This window comes from Oryzias latipes, chromosome 17 (assembly GCF_053564925.1).
Source record: "Oryzias latipes strain Hd-rR chromosome 17, Olatipes_Hd-rR_3.1".
NCBI lineage: Eukaryota > Metazoa > Chordata > Actinopteri > Beloniformes > Adrianichthyidae > Oryzias > Oryzias latipes.
In genome coordinates this window covers 16435665-16459823 of record NC_136253.1, presented here as the reverse complement: position 1 = coordinate 16459823, position 24159 = coordinate 16435665, and the positions used below count along the sequence as shown (strand labels likewise).

Sequence of the window (24159 nt, the reverse complement as noted above, 5' to 3'; positions counted from 1 at the left end):
TGAATTCCAGTGTTGGTTAAAAGCAGAGAAGGTTGTGCTGAGTTTGTGTCACTAAGACTCCTGTTGTGTGACTAATGCTGCTCAAAAGATCATCTTTGGACCTGGAACCAGTGTGACCATTCAAACCAGTGAGTTTAGATTCAAAATGATACAAATAACCTAAAGTTCTATTGTTACGCTTATGCAAAAGATGAACTTGGTTCCTTATCATCTGAAAAATACAAACTGTAAACATTTTATGTTTTAGAGGAAAATCCTCTTGAATCTAAACACAAAACTAAAATTATGTCAAAACCTTATTAAAATAGGAAAAGTGGATTTGAAAGTGAAGCAGGTGCAGCAGGTTTGTGTTTTAAATCTGTGGGAATTCTGAAAACAAAGTGTTAGATTTAAAAATGGTTTAACTACAGATTTTGCATATTTATTTATTTAATTGACTGAAACAGGAATTTTAAATTATCTGGAAAAAACACGTTTATTTCTTTATAATATTGACTATTTTGATGGTTGAAAAAATTTGTGGAGTAAATATTTTTTAGAAGATAAATATTTTAGTAAGTAAAATACAAATTTGTTCGGTTTGGTAGGTAACAGCAATGTTTATCTGCAGAATTAACTTATTGTTTTTTAGAAAAAGCGTGAATTTATTTTTAGAATTTAAATATTTTTAAAATCATCAGCAGAAAAAAGATCGAATGAATTAATCTGAATTAATTTTTATTATTTTTCAATAGAATATAATGAAAGCAATCAGGAGTGTGTGTAGTCGTCTCTTTCATGACTGGGCTGCAGTTTTTTGTTGAGGACGTTCTTGTTGTGTGACTGATGGTGGTGGATATAAGAGGATTTTTGGACGTGGAATCAGAACAACTATTGAAACCAGTAAGTTCAGACATTTATCATGTATAGTTTTTAAATGGAGAAAAAAGTACAACTATAGAAGATTTCTGTTCAAGTCAGTAACTTCGAAAAGTCTATCTTAACAATTTGGCTTTAGATTTTGTTCAGTTTTTCTAAATATAACCTTGATTCAAAAAATAACAAGAACTTTTAGTGTTTGTGTTGAGGAGAAATTAAGAATCTTAAAGTCATCATAAACAACTGAATTCCCTAAATGAAATGAGAATCCACTGTTAAACACCCGATGCTGCTTTTGTGTTCACTGACTTTGTCAAGATGAGGAACTTCTGCAGGACTTTCTAGATCCCCTTTGGATCGTAATACTTGTTCTAAACAGAATGTTTTTTCTTTTTTTAAAGTTCCTATAAACATCTTTAAATAAAACAAAACTGAGAAAACAAACTGCAGAATATTCAGCAGTTTTCAGAACAGATCTATAGTTTTTAGAGATGAGAGTTTGTGCTTAGAGGCGTCATGCTGTGTGAATACTGGAGGAGCATATAAGATCTTCTTTGGATCTGGAACCAGATTAGCCGTTCAAACCAGTGAGTTCATACTTTCATCATTCCAGTTATGTTTCTGATACATCTTTAAGTTTAAACTTCTGTGCTAAAACAATAAAAAATATTTTTTGTTCATGTTTAACTGTAAGCTTTTATTGTGAAAAGTTAGATATGAATGTGATCACAACCATTTGAAAATCATTCAAAAAAAATAGTACCGTAATCTGGATTGAAACTCATAATAATTTATATTTTTTAACAGAAAGATAATATCAGGTTATTGGAATTGGGTTTCAACCATTGATTCAAAGATTTAGTTTCCCAATGTTTGCACCTGGTGCCAGATTAAGGGTTCAAACCAGTAAGATGCTCTTCAAAATTTCCAAAAGGATTTATTTAAAAAAAAATAACAGAGAAAACAAACTGTTTTAATGTTTAACAGTTTTACAATAAGAGGAGATCTACAGTTTGTAGAGATGAGAGTTTGTGCTTAGAGGCGTCATGCTGTGTGAATGCTGCAGGAGGAAATAAGATCTTCTTTGGGTCTGGAACCAGATTAACTGTTGAACACAGTAAGTTTGATTATTGATTTTTGATTACATGAAGAGTTTAATCAGTTTAAAAAAGTAAAGAAAAATAACTTTTGCTTCACAAAAACATCATTAATCAGAGTTAGCAGACAGAATCCCAACCCTGGTTGTGTATAAGGTTGTGGTCTCTGAGTTTGTGTGTTGGACTTTTACATTGTGTGAATCAGTTTGGAACAAACAAGCTGGTCTTTGGATCTGGAACCAGATTATCAATTGAAAGCAGTGAGTGATTTTTAATAAATAATAAAAAAAGATTTGTTATAAGTTTATTTCTGACTAAAATTTAAAAGCGATTGACATAAGGATTTAGGCAGAAATATAAAATAACACATTTACCATAAAATGACATTTTTTTCACTTGTTTGAAAAAAAAAAATTGTTGATAACTGATTAACAGTCCAAACCAGTGTCTTCAAAATCTAAAAAAAAGAGCTTTTTTTAAGAAAAAATACTGAAAGAACAAACTGTTGAATGTTTAACATTTTTACAATGAGACGAGATCTACTGTTTGTGGAGATGAGTTTGTGCATAGAGGCTTCATGCTGTGTGAATACTGGAGGAGGAAATAGGATCTTCTTTGGGTCTGGAACCAGATTAACTGTTGAACACAGTAAGTTTGATTATTGATTACATGACGACTTTATGATGATTCCATTTCAAAAAAGTAAAGAAAACAAATCACTTTTGCTTTACAAAAAGCATCAGTAGTCAGTCAGCAGAGAGAATCCCAAACTGTTTGTGTTTAAGTTAATTGTTTAAACTCTAGTTTGTGCGTTAAAATGTTGATGTGAGTTCAGTTTTTAAAAGTCTTGAATTGTTTTATAAAGTTGTGAGTTGGACGGAGGGTCAGTTTGTGTTTGTGTACTGGACTTAAGATAAAAACAATTTCTGGATCTGAAACCAGTTTAACCATTGAAACCTGTAAGCCAAGATCAAATTTATGATGATTCCAGATGATGACGGTCAACTCAAAAGCATAAATAAATGTCAGAAACACTGGGATTTCAATTAAAATAAATCAGGAATAATTACTTGTTTTGGTTGGTGTAAAAGGTTAGGTTAGGTTGCTTAGGTTACTAGAAAACAGTGAGAATCGGTTCCTGAGTTCTTTGGTTTGTGTTGTGAGTCTGTGTGTTGTGTGACTGGTAATGCAGGCAGGATCACCTTTGGACCTGGAACCAGATTATCAATTGAAAGCAGTGAGTTCAGATGAGTTTCTTTGCTTAAAAAAACAAAAAAAAGTTTGACTAACCTTTGTTTAACTGTCTTACTCAAAATTAAAAGTGGTTCACATATTGATTCTGGCAGAAATATTGGAAAAACACACCATACATTTACCATAAAATCACAAATTTTTCACTTGATTTAAAAAGAAAAGGTGTTTGTAAAGGAAAAGTAGATTTCTGAAGCTGCATGTCTTTGTGATTGTCTAGGGCAAGAGTTGTTCAGTTTGTGTTGCTGAGTTTCCTGTTGTGTGAATGTTGCAAATAAGATTGTCTTTGGACGGGGAACCAGACTGATCATAGAAACCAGTAAGTTTTCATGAAATGAATCCATATTTACATTTCAAAACATTAATGGTTAGTCTTTGTTAATCTTTAGTCTTTGTGACAGGTTGTCAAACTTTAGGCTTCCCCTTTTGGGTTAGGTTTAAGGTTGCGTTTATGGGTCAATTGTTGTTGCGTTTGTGTCATGCAGATGTATGTAAAACCATGTAAAACAATCATTTTTGGACGTGGAACCACTTTAGGCGTTGAAAGCAGTGAGTTCAGATCAGAATCAACGTTTTCTGCAGAAACATTAACAAACCAAAGGAAAGATGTTTTTGGAAATGATGCTTTTCAAAGAGGCAATGTTGCTTAAAGTGTTATCATCTGCATAAAAACAGACATACAGAAATATAGTCATTAGGATAAAAGGAAATGATCACATTTTGATTGATCGCTGATCAGTTTGATATTCAGTTTATGTTGTTGAGTTTCCTGTTGTGTGAATACTGGAAACAGGATGATCTTTGGACGTGGAATCAGTTTATCCATTGAAAGCAGTGAGTTCAGATGTTTATTTCTATCATTGTTTGGGTGTTTTCTCCCCCAGAAAGGAAATAAGAGAAATGATGAAAGGAACAATTTGAACTAAAAACTATTAAAATAACTGAATTGACCAAATATTTTTGACACATAGCACTCTTCAATGTTTAATAGCTTCAATCATTTCTAATACCTTGATTTAAAAATGTGTGGATTTAACATAATTTATTATTGGCTGAAATTGAGGTTTTCTTGGTCAAAACTGAATTCCAGAGTAACTTAAAAGCAGAGAAGGTTGTGCTGAGTTTGTGTCACTAAGACTCGTGTTGTGTGCCCTATGCTGCTCAAATGATCATCTTTGGCTCTGGAACCAGCGTGACCATTCAAACCAGTGAGTTCAGATTCAAAACGATACAATTAACTATAATTATTATTGACAACTCTGACGAAGACGGAAGACATCCGTTGATAGATGTAAGGTATGAGGAAAAACACAACCGTGTCTGATAATAGAAGAACTTTAAAAGTCAGTTATCGATACAGACACTGTGACACTTTATTGAACTAAAATTATTATTACGCTAATGTAGAAGCTGTTTTTTTTAAATTAAACCACAAATCTTTAATTACAAAAAAATATATATATAAATTTTTAATCCTTTTTTTAATGGATTGGGCTGCAGTTTTTGTTGAGGACGTTCTTGTTGTGTGACTGGTGTTGGTGGATATAAGATGATTTTTGGACGTGGAATCAGAACAACTATTGAAACCAGTAAGTTCAGACATTTATTAAGTATAGTTTTCAAATGGTTAAAAAAAAGATTTTTATGTTTAAGTTAGTAACTTAAAAAAGTCAAAAAGTCTATTATAAAAAAGATTTTATAAAAGAACTTTTATAAAAGATAGAGCAAAAGATAGAGCATAATATTCTACAATCAGTACTTTTAATGTTTGTGTTGAGAAGCTGTGCATTGTGTGTCTACTGGAAATGGATTGAAGATGATTTTTGGTGCTGGAACCAGTTTAACCGTTCAAACCAGTAAGTTCAGAAGCAGATCCAAACTATTTTTTTAACTTTACTCATTTTTAGAACACTCTATTCTCCAACTCAGAAATTTTACAAATGTTAAGATTAAAACGTTGGATTCAAATAAAATCAAACTTAAAAAACATATTCCTTATATTAATGTTTTGCACAAACCTTCAATCAAAAAAAATTAAAAAATGTTTAAATGGTTTTAAAATAGTTCAAAGGTGTCAATATATTAATAAATTATTATTGAAAAAGGAGGAAAAATGCTGTTAGTGTGAAAATAAACTAAAAAAAGATTAAGTTTTGAAGCAGACTATTAATTTAAATTAATTGAAAATTTCCCATTTGTGCGAAGAATTTTTTTGCTTCATGTTATAGACAAGTTGTTTGGTCCTTGAAAATGATTGAAAAAATCTAATAAGATTTATACTTCTTAACTTTTTTGGCTTTCAGACAGAAAAATGTAACTCCTAACGTAATCATAAACAAGCGTTCTTAAACTGAATACACTGACTGTGACCAGAATCAACTGTAAAACATCTGCTGTTTTGTTTCGTGGTTGTTGAGTTTCTTTAAAAGTCTTAAGCTTTGGAAGTTCTTAAGAACTTTTGAGATTCTCTTTGGATCTGGATCCAGATTATCAGTTCGAATGGATACAATTGTCTTTGTCTTTAAAAGTTCATATTAACAGCTTTTAATTACACAAAATGGACAAATTAAATTTTAGAATAACCAGCAGTTTTAAGAACACTTGCAAAATAAGAAAATATCTACAAATGTAGAGATGTAAGTTTGTGCTTTGAGGCTTCATGTTGTGTGAATACTGGAGCACGAGAAAAGCTCTTCTTTGGCTCTGGAACCAGATTAATCGTTCAAACCAGTGAGTTCATAATTCTATCGTTCACATTATGTTTCTGATGTGTTTTAAGTTTAAACACCTGCGCCAAAACATCAAAAGAGTAAATAGGTTTTTCATGTTTAACTATAAGCTTTTATTGTGAAAGGATAATTATGACCGCCATCACAACTGCTTAAAAATCCTCTTAAATATGAAATGAAACTCAAAATAATCTACACTTTATAACATAAAGATCATTTCAGGCTGATTGCAGTTTAGTTTCAAATTCTGATTGTCAGAATGAGTTTGACAATGTTTGGACCTGGAACCAGATTAACAGTCCAAACCAGTGAGATATGTTTTTCCATCTTTAACCCCCCCACCAAAAATCAAATAAAAAAACACAAAGAAACAATCAGTATATAACCGTAATACTCAACAGTTTTAAAAACACATTCAACAAAGAGGAGATCTACAGTTTGTAGACATGTGAGTTTGTGCTTAGAGGCTTCATGCTGTGTGAATGCTGGAGGAGGATATAAGATGTTCTTTGGATCTGGAACCGTATTAACAGTTGAACGCAGTAAGTTTATCTATTGATTATTGAATGCATGAGGAGTTTAGGATGATTCCAGATAAATGAGATGAAGAATCTGGATGGATCAGATTCATAGTGATGTTCAACTTTAAAGCCCAGATAAATATCAAAATCATCCAGATTTCATTTAAGTACATCAGCCCTTTCTTTGTTTGAGATGTTTTGGTGTGAAAGTGATTGTTTATGGTGTTTAGGAAACAATTTCTAGGTGAGAATTAGTTCTTTGGTTTGTGCTATGAGTGTTTGTGTTGTGTGAATGTTGGTACTTCCAACAGGATCATCTTTGGACCTGGAACCAGATTATCCATTGAAAGCAGTGAGTTAAGAAGGTTTTCTTTATATGTTTTGACTTTTAAAACAAGTTATTAAATTAATTTCTGTCATAATAATTAATTTTGTGTGTCTGGATTTGGATCTGCTGAAGCGATCATTTTTGGACCTGGAACCACTTTAGCCGTTGAAAGCAGTGAGTTCAGATCAGAATCAACGTTTTCTGCAGAAACATTAACAAACCAAAGGAAAGATGTTTTTGGAAATGATGCTTTTCAAAGAGGCAATGTTGCTTAAAGTGTTATCATCTGCATAAAAACAGACATACAGGTATATAGTCATTAGGATAAAAGGAAATGATCACATTTTGATTGATCGCTGATCAGTTTGATATTCAGTTTATGTTGTTGAGTTTCCTGTTGTGTGAATGCTGGAAACAAGATGATCTTTGGACGTGGAATCAGTTTATCCATTGAAAGCAGTGAGTTCAGATGTTTATTTCTATCATTGTTTTGGTGTTTTCTCCCCCAGAAAAGAAATGAGAGAAATGATGAAAGGAACAATTTGAACTAAAAACTATTAAAATAACTGAATTGACCAAATATTTAAGACCCATGGGGCCACTTAATGTTTGAATGTTTCTCTCATGTATGATATCTATGGCAATTCTTGTGATTTAAAAATGTATTTTCAGTGAAATAATTGATTAATTGTTATTTGATGTTTTCTAAATCTAAAACTGAATTACATGAGTTTGTTTTGAATTTGATTAAAATCAAAGACTGGATATGGATATTAAAAAACAAAAATAAAATTCACCTTAAATTCAGTTATTTTAACGGATTTTATAAAAGATTGTTCGTAAAGGAAAAGTGAATTTTTGTTTATGTGATCAACTGAATGAGAAACGTGAAGAGTTGTTCAGTTTGTGCTGCTGAGTTTCCTGTTGTGTGAATGCTTTAAATAAGATCATCTTTGGACTTGGAACCAGACTGATCATAGAAACCAGTAAGTTCTCATGAAATGAAACATAAATGGTTTTAATATGTAGAATTTTAACAGGGTGAAAAGTTTCCAGTGTTGTGTTTCTGTCATAATAATTCATTTTGTGTGTCTGGTTTTTATCTGCTAAAGCGATCATTTTTGGACGTGGAACCACTTTATCCATTGAAAGCAGTGAGTTCAGATGTTTATTTCAATCATTGTTTGGGTGTTTTCTCCCCCAGAAAAGAAATGATAGAAATGATGAAAAGAACAATTTGAACTAAAAACTATTAAAATAACTGAATTGACCAAATATTTTTGACACATAGCATTCTTCAATGTTTAATAGCTTCTATCATTTCTAATACCTTTTTGACTTTAAGTGATCTTAAAACATGCTTTTTTAATATAATTTATTATTAAGTGCAATAGAGGTTTTCTTAGTCTAAAACTGAATTCCAGAGTTGGTAAAAAGCAGAGAAAGTTGTGCTGAGTTTGTGTCACTAAGACTCGTGTTGTGTGAATACTGGAGCACGACAAAAGCTTTTCTTTGGCTCTGGAACCAGATTAATCGTTCAAACCAGTGAGTTCATAATTCTATCGTTCACATTATGTTTCTGATGTGTTTTAAGTTTAAACTCCTGCGCCAAAACATCAAAAGAAGATATAATTTTTTCACGTTTAACTAAAAGCTTTTTTGTGATAGGATAATTATGGCCGCTTTCAAAACCATTTGAAAATCATTCAAATAAATAGTAATCTGAATTGAAAGTCACAAGAATCTACATTTTGTAACAGAAAGATCATTTCAGGCTGATTGCAGTTTAGTTTCAAATTCTGATTGTCAGAATGAATTTGACAATGTTTGGACCTGGAACCAGATTAACAGTCCAAACCAGTGAGATATGTTTTTCCATCCTTAACCCCCCCACCAAAAAAAACTAACAAAAAGTTAGTGTTAAATTAAAGTTAGACTTTAAGTGGTTTTAAAACATGCTTTTTTAACATAATTTATTATTAGGTGTAATAGAGGTTTTCTTAGTCTAAAACTGCATTTCATTGTTGGTTAAAAGCAGAGAAGGTTGTGCTGAGTTTGTGTCACTAAGACTCCTGTTGTGTGACTAATGCTGCTCAAAAGATCATCTTTGGACCTGGAACCAGTGTGACCATTCAAACCAGTGAGTTTAAATTCAAAATGATACAAATAACCTAAAGTTCTATTGTTACGCTTATGCAAAAGATGAACTCAGCCTAAAAAAAATCTGAAAAAACAAACAAAGTGTAAAACCTATTCAAACACATTTTCAGCCTAAAATTGATGTAAAACAGTGAAATAGAATAATAAATTACAGGAAAATGTGGAATTGAACTGAGTTGAGTTTAAAAACATAATCAATACTTTCTTAAGGGAAATCCATCTTCATTAGGTTCTAGTTCAATTTGTGCTTTGGAGTTTAACTTTGTGTGTCTGGAAATCAGAATAGGATCATATTTGGACGAGGAATCAGATTAATTGTTGCAGAAGGTGAGTCCTTATATTTCTGATCATCTTTAACACAACTTGGATTAAAAATGTTATTAACAATTTTTAGATAAAAAAAATGTTTATCTGCAGAAATAACTGTGTTTGATTAAAAAAAACATACATTTATTGGAATTTCAATGTTTTCAAATCCAAGAGCTGTGAAAAAAACAAAATCATTAATCCAATTTTATTTAAACTTTAACAAAACAAAAGAATAAAATAAATGCAATGAAAAAGTTAACTTTTCCATGTAGAGTGTATTTCTTAACGGACTGGGCTGCAGTTTTTGTTGAGGACGTTCTTGTTGTGTGACTGATGGTGGTGGATTTAAGACGATTTTTGGACGTGGAATCAGAACAACTATTGAAACCAGTAAGTTCAGACATTTCGTTTCAAATTGAGAAAAATGCACAACTAGAGAAGATTTCTGTTCAAGTCAGTAACTTCAAAAAGTCTATCTTAACAACAAGTTTTAGATTTTTAATTGTTTTACAGTCAAAATGTTTTGTTGAAACCAAGTAGGTTAAAAATTGTCACTCAGATTATGTTTCTGATGCATTTTCAATTTAACTGCAAATCTAGAAATGCAAATTATTTGACATTTTTGAAAAATAAAATAAAATAAAAAGAATTAAATTTTTATATAAGACAACAAATATCTTAAATCCTTAAAACATTCAGAAGAAATAATTATTTATTCATGTTTAACAATAAGCGTTTATTATGAAAAGATAAATATGACAACAATAAGAACCACATTGAAAATTTATTTTCTGCTTCTTTATGCCAGAAAGTTGATTTCATGCAGGATGCAGTTTGATTTCAAATTCTGATTGTAAGAACGTGTTTGTTAATGTTTAAACCTGGAACCAGATTCAGGTTTAAACCTGTAGGATGGTTTTTGTTTCTGCTTCCTAAATATGGCTTTTAATAAAAATAAATAAAAACAAACAAACAAAAAAAAACACTGAGTAAACAAACTGTCAGACATGAGAGTTTGTGCTTAGAGGCTTCATGCTGTGTGAATACTGGAGGATATCGGATCTTCTTTGGATCTGGAACCAGATTAACTGTTGAACACAGTAAGTTTGATAATTAATTACATGAAGAGTTTATGATGATTCCAGTTTAAAAAAGTAATTAAAAATCATTTTTGCTTTACAAAAAGCATCAGTAGTCAGAGTTAGCAGAGATAATCCCAAACCCGGTTGTGTTTTAAGTTTGTGGTCTCTGAGTTTGTGTGTCGGACTTTTACATTGTGTGACTCAGTTTGGAGCAAACAAACTGGTCTTTGGATCTGGAACCAGATTAACCGTAGAAACCAGTAAGTGTGTTTAAACTCTAGTTTGTACGTTAACATGTTGATGTGAGTTCAGTTTTTGAAAAGTCTTAAATTGCTTTTATAAAGTTGTGTGTTGGGTGGAGGTTCCGTTTGTGGTAGTGTACTGGACTTCCATGTTGTGTGTCAGATGGAAGCTATAAAACCATCTTTGGCTCTGGAATCAGTTTAACCTTTGAAACCCGTAAGTTCAGATCAAATTCATGATGATTCTAGACGATGATGATGATTAGTAGTGGATCAGACTATAATCTCTTTAGGTTTAAAATGTCTAGAGTTAAAGATGTATTATTAAAAAACATTTAAAATATGTCCTTACAGAAAAACTGATTTAGTGTAAACTGGCTCCTAATATTCAGGATTGTGGTTCAAACTTCAGCTGCAGTTTGTGTTGTTGATCATCACGTTGTGTGACTCAGGGCAATTATAGGATGCTGTTTGGCAGTGGAACTAGATTAACAGTTGAATCTGGTAAGTTCAAATAACTATTATATTAGTCAATAGTATAAAAAAAGAATCAGTTTGTTTAATCAAAGCTCTTTAATTATCCTATTAAATGATTTTTGAAAAACAAACTCTAAATTTCAGTAAAAACATTTTCATTTTTTTTGCAAAAGATTGATTTAAATAAAATAAATATTTTATTTTTAATAAATTAAACTTGAACAATATTTATGTTTTTACGTTTGAGCAACAGAACTGAATGTGGAAAGACAGTGAATACTTTCACCTCAGTCTGCTTCAGTTTGTGTTGCTGAGCCTCATGTTGTGTGTCTACTTATGGTGGCGGAACAAAAATGATCTTTGGATCTGGAACCAGATTAACCGTTCAAACCAGTGAGTTTAAAACTGTTTTATTCAGATAATGTTTGTGATGCGTTTGGTTTGATCTTTAGAAGAAGGAAATCTTTAGTTTTATTTTGAAAGGATGAACATGAATACAATCACAGCTGCTTTCGAAACACGTCAAAGTAATGATAATCTGGATTGAAACAAAAAAATGATCTGTTTTGGCATCAAACGGAAAAGTTTAAATCTGGATTTGAATTTGTTGTGACTGATGGAATCAAAATGGTCTTTGCATCTGGAACCAGATTAACTGTTCACACCACTGAGTATTCCTATTCATCCTTTATATGACCTAATACGTAATGTTTAGGAAATGTTCTACATTATAAACAGTAATGAATGTTGATTTACACTTTTAGATCAGGGTTGATGGTTTGATTCTTGGGGTTTCGATTTTATAAGAAACACCTGATTTGATATGCACTCAAAAAACGTTCACTTTGAATGAACATAAAAAAATTATGGAAAGGATTTCCACATGATTAGATTGCGTTACTTTAACAAAAATGAATCATGTTGGTCCTACTTAATGTATTTAGGTTGGCTCAACTTAATATATTTAGGTTGGGTCAACTTAATGTATTTAGGTTCAAACTAATAAATTTAAGTTGATTCAATTTAAATAGAGTAGTTGCACCCAACTTTAAATTGATATTGTTGCTCACTCTAAAAAGAAAAAAGTTGATCCAATTTAATTGAATCACTTCAATTGGTCACACATAAGAAAATTAAGTTTATTTAACTTAAATTTCTATTTTTTTCTTTAATTTTATTTACACATCTGTAATTGGTACATTGTTCCAATGTTACAACCAATGGGTCTTTTAATTTTCACATCAATGACATGAATTACCCAGCAAAGTCCCACATCACAAGCCAAGAGCTCAATTACCGTGAACTCTGTGTTAAGTATTGGAACATTAACAGTTTACCGCACAAGGGGGTTGGTCATCATCCTCTACCAAACTTTAACTCATGGTGCAAAAAAAAAATAAACATAACAGTTGAAATCACTAGTTAAAACAGAGTAAAATAGCTAGACAATAAAACCCAGGGACAAAAACTCACACTTAAACCCCAATCTGCCCAGATAGACAAAGAAAATGGTATCCCACAATTCCTTGCGATTACTAATGCATCCAATTTAATGGTATCACGTTGGATCAACATGATTGAAATTAGTAACTTTTAAATGGATTATTTTTATGTACAATCGACATGATTCATTCACGTAAGATTTACAAACATAACATTTTCTGGTTGAAATGACAAGTTACTTTTTCGTTAACTTAATTGGCTGGTAATTTCCTTTTTTTGAGTGTGTTTGGTTGAAACTTTAGGCTGAAATCTGAAACTTTTCGAGATCTGAATCCATATTGACCCAAAAGATTGAAAATGGTAAAACTAAGTCAAACCAGTCAATTAAAAAGTTAATTTCAAGCATGTGATCACAGTGAAGTGGTTCCAGTTTGTGATTAGGGGTTTCACATGGTGTGAATGATGGAGCCAGAAAACTCTGGTTTGGACCTGGAACCAGTTTAACTGTCGCATCTAGTAAGTTTTACAAATTAATCCTACTAATTATGTTTTATTGTTCATTTTATAGGTTAAATATTATGATGCTGCACAGAAAATATTGAATGAAAATAAAATAAATCCAATTCAAAGTTTATCAGATTTCATGGATAAAAGGATTTTTTTGGAGGAAATTGTTGTTCACGTGAACACAGATCAGTTTGACAGGAGATTTGTTTGGAACAGGGTTGTGAGTTTGTGTTGTGAGTTTGAGTTGTGCGACTACCAATGTAAAGATGATATTTGGACCTGGAACCAGATTAACCGTTCAAACCAGTGAGTTCACACTTGAATTTTTTATTAGTTTATGGTTTGAAAGTTGATGAAATCTCCAGGGAAAGTTTATTTGTATGAACTTCTTCATGAGAGATTTATGAATTAAGCAGACAAACTGAGATCAAATATTTCTTTGAAACACTTAAAATGAGAACATTTATCCTGAAATGTATTTGAACAAACGTGGCTTCTAGAGGGTTCAGTTTGGTGTTGTAGAAGTTTTGTAGGAACTGCTTCAGTTTGTGCTGCTGAGCTTCATGCTGTGTGAATACTGGAAACTATAAGCTGATCTTTGGATCTGGAACCCGTTTAACCGTAGAAACCAGTAAGTCTGTTTGTTTATGTGAGTTCAGTTTTTAAAAACCCGGATCTGCTTATATAATGCAGGGGGGCACTTTGTGTTTGAGTGTGATATAAAACAATTTTTGGACCTGAAACCAGTTTAACCATTGAAACCTGTACGTTCAGTTAAAATGCAAATTGACCCCAGATAGCAAACCAAAAAATGTCCAGAAGTCAGGAATCAGGAATTTGCGTTAACAATTGTTTGAATTCAGAAAGTTTTCACTGAAGTTAATTCAAAATTAAAGGAGTTCTTTTTTTTATTATTAGAAAAAAAATAATTTATAATAAAAAGGTTAATTCAAATTGAAGTTACTTGAACAACAAATTAATTTATTAAACGATTGAGTGTAATATTACAGAAAAATGATTTTGTTTCTTTTCTAGTTTGTGAGTAAAAGTTCTATTGTGTTTGAAAACAAGAATAGTAATGTGTGATAAACTAGATTAACTATAGAAACCATTAAATACAAAATAATTAGATTTTTGTTTTTGCTAAACTTTGCATAAATCTGCAACTTTTTCTTTTTTTATTATTATTTGTTTTTATCATAAGAAGATGATGAATTTCTGTTGGAACAGACAATAATCTATATGACTTTAAAAATGATTACATTAATAGTTGTAGATTTAAAAACAGGTTTGTTTTATTTTTTCGTAAACATTTCCTCTCAGATAAACTGATCATTTAGTGTAACATGAATTTAGAATTTCTGGATTGTGGTTCAGTCTTTAGCTTCACTTTGTGTTGTTGAGCTTCATGTTGTGTGAATCAGAATTTAGCAAAGATGCTGTTCGGCAGTGGAACCAGATTAACAGTTGAACCTGGTAAGTTCACATGTTTTCTTTAAATCAAAAGTAACTCTGCATGTGGAATTATTTTGATTAAATAATGCTAAAAAAGAAAACGTATTTCTAAACTCCAATTTACTTTATTTGAAACTTTAAAAAAGTATTTTCAAAAATTGCTTTAAATTCGATTAAAATATTGTTTTAGTATAAATTGATTAAAAAAATTAAAATTAGTGTTTAGATCAAATGAATTGGTGTGTTTGAGTTTGTAATCATTGAAACTCACAATTCAGTTTCAAATTCCGACAACAAGGCTAGGTTTATGTTGTGGAGTTTCATGTTGTGTGACTGATGGATTGAAGATTATCTTTGGATCAGGAAACAGATTAACCGTTCACACCAGTAAGTTTACTTACGAAAATGTTCATATGATGTAAATTTAGACAACTTGCATAATTTGGAAAATTTTCCTTTTTTTCTTTTTTTTCAAATTCTTGTGCATTGATGAGCTGACACGGTTGTTGTGACCTGTGAAGATGTGGAGCGGGATTCTCTAGATAATAATTCAGTAAAAACAGCCACATTTGAATATTTGATCTGATTTTTATGAGGCTGTTATTTGAGTCCAGCATGTTTCCATGCTGACATTTGGTTTGTAGCCTCATAGTTTGTGTTCAGCAGCTTCATGCTGTGTGAATAGAAATGGGAACAAGATGATCTTTGGGAGCGGAACCAGATTAACCGTCCAAACCAGTAAGTCCTGATCTCCATTATTAACTACAGTCTGTAGAAGATAAAACATTTCAATCTTTGGGTTATCATTGTTGTTAACATTTCTGGTCTGCTCACATCTTCTGAAAAGGTCGTGCTATTCATGACCTGCTGATCAATAATCAATAAAGTCTGAAAAACAGTAAACATAAACTGGATTTAAATGTTTTAATTGATCAATGTGATCATTAAATGTGATCATTTTAGCAGTTTATCATTATTTAACAGCAAAATGACAGACATGATTGCTGTTGTGTAGTCTCTGTGAGTTTGTGTCGTTCTGCATCACGTTGTGTGTCTGGCTCTGGAGGAGCACGAAAGATTGTCTTTGGATCTGGAACCAGTTTGACCGTACAAACCAGTGAGTTCTGACATTTTAAACAGTTATAAAGATTGATTGAGACTTTAGATCAGGGTTGATGCTTTGATTTCTGTGGTTTAATTTTTATGAAAACCCGCATTCTGGTAAATTTGGTTACATTTTCAGACTTAAAATGTAAAAGTTGTCCAGATCCGAAAGGAGCTGAAACCCCAAAAAGTTACAAATTAAAATAAAAAAAAATGTCTTAAAAAAAATCTTTATTTTAAGTGTTTGATCAGAGTGAACAGGTTCCAGTTTGTGATCAAGAGTTTTACATTGTGTGAATGATGGAACTGGAAGACTCCGCTTTGGACCTGGAACCAGTTTAACTGTTCAAACCAGTGAGTTCTAATACAAATCTCTTAGATCAGGTTTCCTTTTTTTAAATCATCTCTGAAAACTTGTGAAATGTTGTTCTGCTAACAGTGTTAAGGACTTTTAAAGGACGTTCAACCCTCTTCACACCGTAAATCGGTAATTTACAACGTGATTTTTAATCCTGGATTCCACTTATTTAAACACCTTGAATGGAAAAAAGACCAAAGATTTTTTTTAAATAAAATTGGAAATAAATGTAGGCATGAAGGGGTTAATGAAGCACCAAAGCTATTTTTAACATTTCTGTGATGAAAATATGACTTAAGTTCAAAACCTTCCAGCTAGTTGCTTCATTTTGTGTGTCTGAGTTTGTGCTGTGGACTTTCTCCTTGTGTGAATCAAGTGAAGCTCATATTTGGTCGTGGGACCAGACTGACTGTTGAACCCAGTAAGTAGAAACAGTTTTTGAAACGATTGGTGCAAAAAAGAAATGTTTTGAAATGTTGACTAATCTGCACAAAAGCAGAATTTAAAGAGTTCTTTAACAAACTAAATGACAGATTGTTTTATATGAACTTTCTGGATGTTTGACTTTAAAAGAAATTGCTCAAATTTTGTCTTGAGAAGCCTGGAAAAATGATGTTTCAGAATTTTTGGATCATTAGTTGTGTTTCTGTGATCTGAACAGGCTGTTAACAGCTCTGCATCGGTGGAAGATGGTTACCTGTAAAAGGATCCAGAAAATAAAACATTTAGAATTTTTATGTTCATTTTCTCTGATGCAGATGCTGGTTTTTAATTATTTTACTCAGCTATGGTTGTGAGGACCAGTCCGCTTCAGTTTGTGTGTCTGAATTTGTGTTGTGGAGCTTGATGTTGTGTGAATGTTGGAAATGTGAGGATGATCTTTGGATCTGGAACCAGTTTAAACGTTCAGACCAGTAAGTTGAAACCGAGGATTAATTGCCATGGTAGAAATAATTTCCTTTCTTTTAATGAATCTGGGAGAAAAAAGACCCAAAAGTTTCTCCAAATGAATTTCAGTTACCTGTAAGTTTCATTGACATAACAAACTTTGAGGAAACTTTGTGTTGTTGACTTGGTTTGTGTGGTGGAGTGTTGTGTTGTGTGAATGGTTATGGAGGAAACAAACTCACCTTTGGACCTGGAACCAGTTTGACCGTTCAGACCAGTAAGTTCAGATGCTAATCTGGTGTTTTACTTATTTTCATGACGAATGTCCTTTAAACTTTAAACTCAACTTCATAAACCATTAGGCTGCTGAAGGCACCTTGAAAGATTTCAAGAATAAAAATAAATAAAAACAACCCTGAATAGATTTTTAAGAAATATATAGATTTTGTATATTTCAGTCTAGAATAAATGTATATTTAGACCTAGATTAATGATACAACAATCCTGAATAGATTTTTAATGTTTTAGTCTAGGCCGGCAAAAATGATAAAAAGTAAAAAAAAAATCCTCTATTACTGACGAAAGCTGATGAGTGAAAATGAAATGGTAAGATTTATAGAGAAATTTCACTAAAAAAAAAGGAAAGTAAACAAAATTCTAATACACAGAAACACTGATGCTCATATCTGACTGTTATCTGAAAGAACTGCTGAGCTGCATTATTAGTGTTTTGAAAAATAATTCTTTATATGGAGCCAAATTAACAATAGAAAATAGTAAATCCATAAATTACGGCAGTTTTTGTTTCTGTTTTTGTAAAACTTTTGTGTAAATCTGCACCTAATTGTTTTAGTTTTTAATAGTTTACTAATAGATTACCAGTAGATTACTAGTTGGAACAGATTATAATTAAAAATGCCTAAAATTAAATATCTAGATTTAAAAAAGACGTATTTTAAATATTTTCTCTCAGAAAAACTGATCAATTAAGGTTTAAAAGGATTTTTCATGTTCAGATTTTGTTTCCATCTCCTGCTGCGGTTTATGTTGCTGACTTACACGTTGTGTGAATCAGGGCTTTGGTAAAATGCAGTTTGGCAGCGGAACCAGATTAACTGTTGAACCTGGTAAGTTCACACTATAATTATTAATCAATATTTAGTCTTTTACTCTTAGATTTTCTGTCAAATTACTTTTTAATTAATTCTTTTTTTAAATGTCTTTAGATGTAAAAAAGTGATTCAAATGAACTCATTTCTAAACTCCAAATCAGTTCAATTGAAACCTAAAATCCGTTTGTTTTGTAAGTTTTAACAAAAGTTCAAACAAAACTAAAGTTTAAGTATCAAACTCCTGTAAAAGCTGAAACAATTGTGTTGATAAAAAGAATTGATGTGTTTGAGTGAGAAATGAAATCACTAACCTGGATCAAGCCTGACCTGTTGACACAAAAACGTTTTTTGATCCGGGTTTAATTCAATTTCCAATTTTGATGATAAGGATGAGTTTGTGTTGTGGAGTTTCATGTAGTGTGACTGATGGATTTAAGATGATCTTTGGATCTGGAACCAGATTAACTGTTCACACCAGTAAGTTGACTTGTTTACTGTTCACATGATTGGAAAACTGACTTGTTTGGGAAATGTTCCCATTAATTCTATTATACTGTATTGATGAGCTGACAGGATTTTTGTGATCTCTGCACACCTGGAGGGAAATTTGTCAGAAAACAATCTAGAAAAAGCAAACAAATTTAAATGAATGCATATGTGATTTGAGTCCAGCATGATTCCATGCTGACATTTGGTTTGTGGCCTCAGTTTGTGTTCAGCAGCTTCATGCTGTGTGACTACAAATGTGAATAAGATGATCTTTGGGAGCGGAACCAGATTGACCGTTCATACCAGTAAGTCCTGATCTCCGATATTAATTACAGAGTGAAATATTTCCGCCTCTGGATTTTTACTGTTCATTTATAGACTTCATTTATAGACTTCTGAAAAAAACTTGCGATTTATGATCAACTGACAAATAATCAATGAAGAAACAGTAAACATAATCTGGATTTAAATGTCTTAACTGCGATCATTAAATGTGATCATTTTAGCAGTTTATCATTATTTGAATGTGAAATGACAGATATGATTGTGGTTGTGTAGTCTCTGTGAGTTTGTGTTGTTCTGTATCATGTTGTGTGTCTGGCTCTGGAGGAGCACGAAAGATTGTCTTTGGATCTGGAACCAGTTTGACCGTACAAACCAGTGAGTTCTGACATTTTAAACAGTTATAAAGTTGATTGAGACTTTAGATCAGGGTTGATGCTTTGACTCCCTGGGTGGAGGTTTTCTGAGAAACATCCAGTTTGGTTCACATTTTAGGCTGAAAATCCCAAATGTATCTAGATCTAAATCCAGATTAAATCCAAAAGGTTAAAAAGGGTAATACTAAGTAAAAAATCCTTAAAACAAATTGTAACTTAAAGCATTTGGTCAGAGTAAACTGGTTTCAGTTTGTGATCAGGAGTTTCACATTGTGTGAATGATGGAACCAGAAAACTCCACTTCGGACCTGGAACCAGTTTAGCTGTTCAAACCAGTGAGTTCTAACATCAATCATCCAGATTTTGTCTCATTTTATAAATGAAAGTTATGATGCTGCATAGAAAATGTAACTGAAAAAGCATCAATTCTTTATTTAGTCAATGAAGTCTAAAAAGTTGGAAATAGATTTTGGATCTTCTGGTTAAAATTAATGTAATGAAAGAAGTTCTTGTTCATGTGAACACAGATCAGTTTGACAGAAGAGGATTTGTTTGGAACAGAGTTGTGGGTTTGTGTTGTGAGTTTGTGAGTTGTGTGACTAACAATGTCAAGATAATATTTGGATCTGGAACCAGATTAACCGTTCAGACATGTGAGTTCACGTTCAAATCTTTCATAAGTTTATGTTTCATCTTTGAAAGTTGTTGAAAACAGCAGAGAATTATTTTTTCTATGACAGTTTTTTATATTTTCAGATTATGAAAAGATGAAGTACAGTCCAATTTTGATAGAAAAAACATTGAATGTGAAAACTTGAATAAATATATAGTTGGACCTAGATTAATGATAGAAAGCAGTAAATTCATAAATTACATGCACTCAGAACTCTCTGCGAGTGCAGGAACAGATTTGCATAAGTTGCTTTAAAACAAAGCTTTTTGAGTGTGTGAGCAGAGGGTGTACAAGTTATACTTGAGCTGATCTTAAATAAGTTTGATATTCATGTTTTTATGTTTATTTGTTTGCATGTGTGTGGGTGCCAATGCCTCTTGGCCAGGTCTGCCTTTTAAAAACAGAGATTTTATCTCAACCTCTTCATAAAATGAAGATTAGAAATGATTTCTGATCTTCATTTTATGCATAGATTTTTATGCATAGATTACATAGATTACCTACTTTGTTTTTGTTATTGAACTTTTTTTGGTAAAAGGTTGAAGATGTATAATGCAGTTAATTTTAAAAATGCCTAATTGAGTAAGAGTTAGATAGAATTATTATTTCCTTTCAGTAAATCTGGTCGTTGAAGGCAAAATTTGTCAAATAATTTTTCATATTCAGGGTTTTGGTTCAGTCCCCAGCTTCAGTTTATGTTGTTGATCTTCACGTTGTGTGACTCAGAGCTCAGTAAAGATGCTGTTTGGCAGTGGAACCAGATTAACTGTTGAACCTGGTAAGTTCACATATTAAATATTAACTAATTGTAAAGTTTTTTTTTTATCTTGCTGTGAAATTAGTTTTTTTTCTAGTTATTCTATTTTGTTGTAAAATTATGATTTCAATTAAGCTTATTCTAAAAGAAAAATGGGTTAATTTGAAAAGCTAAATAACTTTTTTTAGGTTAAACAAAATTTCAATCAAAAACATCTATTTAGTGTAAAATTATCTTTTAAAAAGTTCAAATGAGTTGAACGTAAAAAGATATTGAATACATGTAGAGGTGAAAGTTCTCCTCAGTTTGCATCAGTTTGTGCTGCTGTGCCTGTTGTAGTGTGTCTGGTTATGGTTCACAAACAAAGATGGTTTTTGGATCTGGAACCAGATTAACCGTTCAAACCAGTAAGTTCAAAATTGTACTATTCAGATTACGTTTCTAAATGGTTTTTAGGTTTAAACTCCAGTGCAAAACCTGTTCAGCAGAAAAGTTTACCAATTTTTGGACCTGGAATCAAATTAGTTGTTGAAAACTATATATTTAATAATAAACTAAATGAGGAGATTAACTTTTGCTTCACAAAAAACATCATTAATCCGATTCAAAGAGAATCCCAAACCTGATGGTCTCTGAGTTTGTGTGTCAGACATTCATACTGTGTGACTCAATCTGGATTAAACAAGATCATCTTTGGATCTGGAATCAGTTTAACCGTAGAAACCAGTAAGTGCGTTTAGATTGTGGATTGTACTTTAAAATGTTAGTTTGTATTTTTTAAAAAGTCTTTATCTGTTTTATCAGCATATGGGGGGTGGACTAAGGAATATTTAAGGGCATCTTTGGATCTGGGACCACTTTAACCATTGAAACCTTGAAAGTTCTAATTCATGATGATTTCACAAAGCAGAAAGTTAAAGATGTTCAGAAGTTTGTTTTTAGATCTTTTTATAAAAACAAAGTCATCTGCAAAAAAGCAGACTTTATGTTTTTATCTTAGTTCAACAATTAAAAATCATAAAAGTTAACTTTTTTAAAAAGGTAAAACAATCAGTAAAAGTTACAAATTTATAGAGCGAATTTGAAAAAGCATAATTGATGATCTTACCAAGTGTTACAGATTTACTTTGAAACATAAAGCATTTATTTTCTTCAGATAAATTAACTTTCATATGCGTTAAATTCGAAGTTATTAAACTGAAGAAAAATCAAAGTTAAAGCTGGTATTTTATTTTTTTTAAATTAAGGAAACTAAGTTTTTAAACGATAATCAAAAAAGTTTAAAACGCTCCAAAATGTAAGTAACTTTAAAAAAATATTTGTTTTAACGAACGGTTTTAGTTTAAAAATAAATCAGATTGCTGATGATTGTTTAGTCCGCTTTGCTCTGGAAGTAAAAGTTTAAACTAGAAGTAAAACTTTTATGAAAAAAAGATTTTATATTACTAAAAGAAACAATGAAATTGCTAGATTCTACATATATTTTTTGCTTTTGTAAACATTTTGTTTAAATCTGCAACTTATTAATATTAGGCAGTTTTTAGGAAGAAAGGTGTTGGTTCAGATGAAAATCATGATTCCAGACAATAGAGGAACAGACTTCAATCCTTCAATTTTACAAAATGCCTAAAGATGCAAAAGATCAAAATAAAAAAAATGGATTCATATTATTTCTTCTCAGAAAAACTAATTGTTTAATGTAAAAAGGATAAATAATATTCAGGTTTTTGCTTAAGCTTCAGTTTTTGTTTTTGGTCCTCACAATGTGTGAATCTGGGCAATGCTAAGATGCTGTTTGGGAGCGGAACAATAATAACTGTTGAACCTGGTAAGTTCACATAATAATTCTTTTGGATATTTATTTGAACCTGTTTAATCAAAAGTCTGAAATGATAGTTTTTATTGATTAAACAAAAATTAAACTCTTAATTTCTGTAAATGCATAGTTTTTTTTCAATTGCTCTACTTTGCTGTGAAAGAATGATTGAAATGAACAGATTTCTAATCTTAACTCAGTTAAATTTATGATGAACATCAATTGGGTTTTTGGTTTAAACAAAAGAGTTGAATGTAGGAAGAGACTGAGTACGTGCAGAGGTGAAAGTTCACCTCAGTCTGCTTCAGTTTGTGCTGCTGGGCCTCATGTTGTGTGTCTGGTTATGGTGGAGGAGGATATAAGATGTTCTTTGGATCTGGAACCAGATTAACCGTTCAGACCAGTGAGTTCAAAATTCTATCATTCATATTATGTTTCTAATGCTTGTTTAGGTCTGAATTCTAGTTTAGTTGTCATGAAAAGGGGTAATTTGTACATAGTTTACTACATGTTTTATTGTGAAAGGTCAAATAGACCACAATCACAGCTGCTTTAAATTTTCTTCAGATCAGTGATCATTTGGATTGAAACCAAAAAGAAAGGACAGTTTGACATCATTAGGATAGTTTGAATCTGGATTTAATTTGGTTTTAAATTCTGATAGTGAGGACAAGTTTCTGTTGTGGAGTTTCATGATGTGTGACTGGAGTGAAGATGATCTTTGGATCTGGAACCAGATTAACTGTTCAAACCAGTAAGTTTGTTTTTTGTTTGTTTGGACTTAAGACAACTGAGGTGTTTGGAAGATTTTCCCTTTTTTCCTAAGTCGATCCTCTGTACATCCTGAGTCTGCAGAAAATAATCCAAAATGAAAAAAAAATTTGAAATGTTTTTTATTATTAGAAATGGCTGTGATCTTAGTCCAGCAGGTTTTTTACATTATGGTGAGTGTTTTTTTTAACAGTTTGGTTTGAATCTGACGGACCGTTTCCAAACAGAATTTGGTTCAGTTTGTGTTCAACACTTTCATGTTGTGTGAATTCTGCCAACAAGCTGATCTTTGGATCTGGAACCAGTTTAACAGTTCAGTTTGGTGAGTTCAGATAAAAATCCATCGTCTCCAAAAAATAATAATTCTAATGTAGTGTAACTCCGCTCCATACATTGCATTACATTTTAAACTCGTCGTACTTGCTGATAGGGTCAAAACTGTTTAAGCCTATTCTTGTTTTATTTTAAGCAGATCTACTGTTTGAACATTTTTTTTTATTTTGATCTGAGAAACTTTTTTAAAATTAGCCTTTTTCATTAAGAAAAAAAAGGAAAATTAAGAATCTTTTCCATGAAAATACCTGACAAGTATCGTACTTATCACAAGTCTGTGAATAGTGATTGATGTCTTATAAAGATGTGAGTTTGTGCTTTGGGTCTTCTTGCTGTGTGAACACTGGAGGAGGATTTAGGATTTTCTTTGGATCTGGAATCAGATTAGCTGTGGAGTCCTGTGAGTACTGACGCTGCAATGATATTGTACATAGGCATTGTGCTTCAGAGGTTGTCTCTGGAACTGGAAGATGACTGGACCGGCAGACACTCAGAGCTGGCAGTTTTTTTCATTTGGTTTGTCATTGCTATTGTGTTTGTCTATTGTCCAACAGCATCTGTTGCACTATAGAATTTATCTGTAGATTTATATACTGTATATAAATGTTTACCTGCAGCCTCATCTTGGGTTTACTGAATACTGATCCGTCAGAAATCTTTATCATAGATAAAGCTTTGGAAGGCAGCGCTGCCACTGCAAACGTTTAAAGAAAAGTAACCATCAAACGTGGGATTTATGT

The 24159-nt window shown here is 31.7% G+C and overlaps 1 protein-coding gene across 15 annotated transcripts in view; it reads left to right on the top strand.

The window, feature by feature from the left end:
• The window catches only part of LOC101156281 (M1-specific T cell receptor alpha chain), a 47148-nt gene that overhangs the window by 8915 nt on the left and 14074 nt on the right, over positions 1 to 24159 (top strand). The window contains exon 1 of one of the 15 annotated variants that reach the window (XM_078934640.1): positions 4293 to 4414. The exons of 7 other annotated variants lie outside the window; for them this stretch is intronic. In XM_078934640.1, coding sequence (XP_078790766.1) covers positions 4372 to 4414 — 43 coding nt within the window. In that variant the 5' untranslated portion in view covers positions 4293 to 4371. Of the gene's footprint in view, positions 1 to 4292; positions 4415 to 7129; positions 7244 to 11340; positions 11448 to 14406; positions 14481 to 14941; positions 15198 to 17658; positions 17937 to 18448; positions 18716 to 20250; positions 20521 to 24159 lie in introns of those variants that run through there. 7 more of the 15 variants (XM_078934647.1, XM_078934641.1, XM_011486319.3 and 4 more) reach the window with 7 other exon arrangements.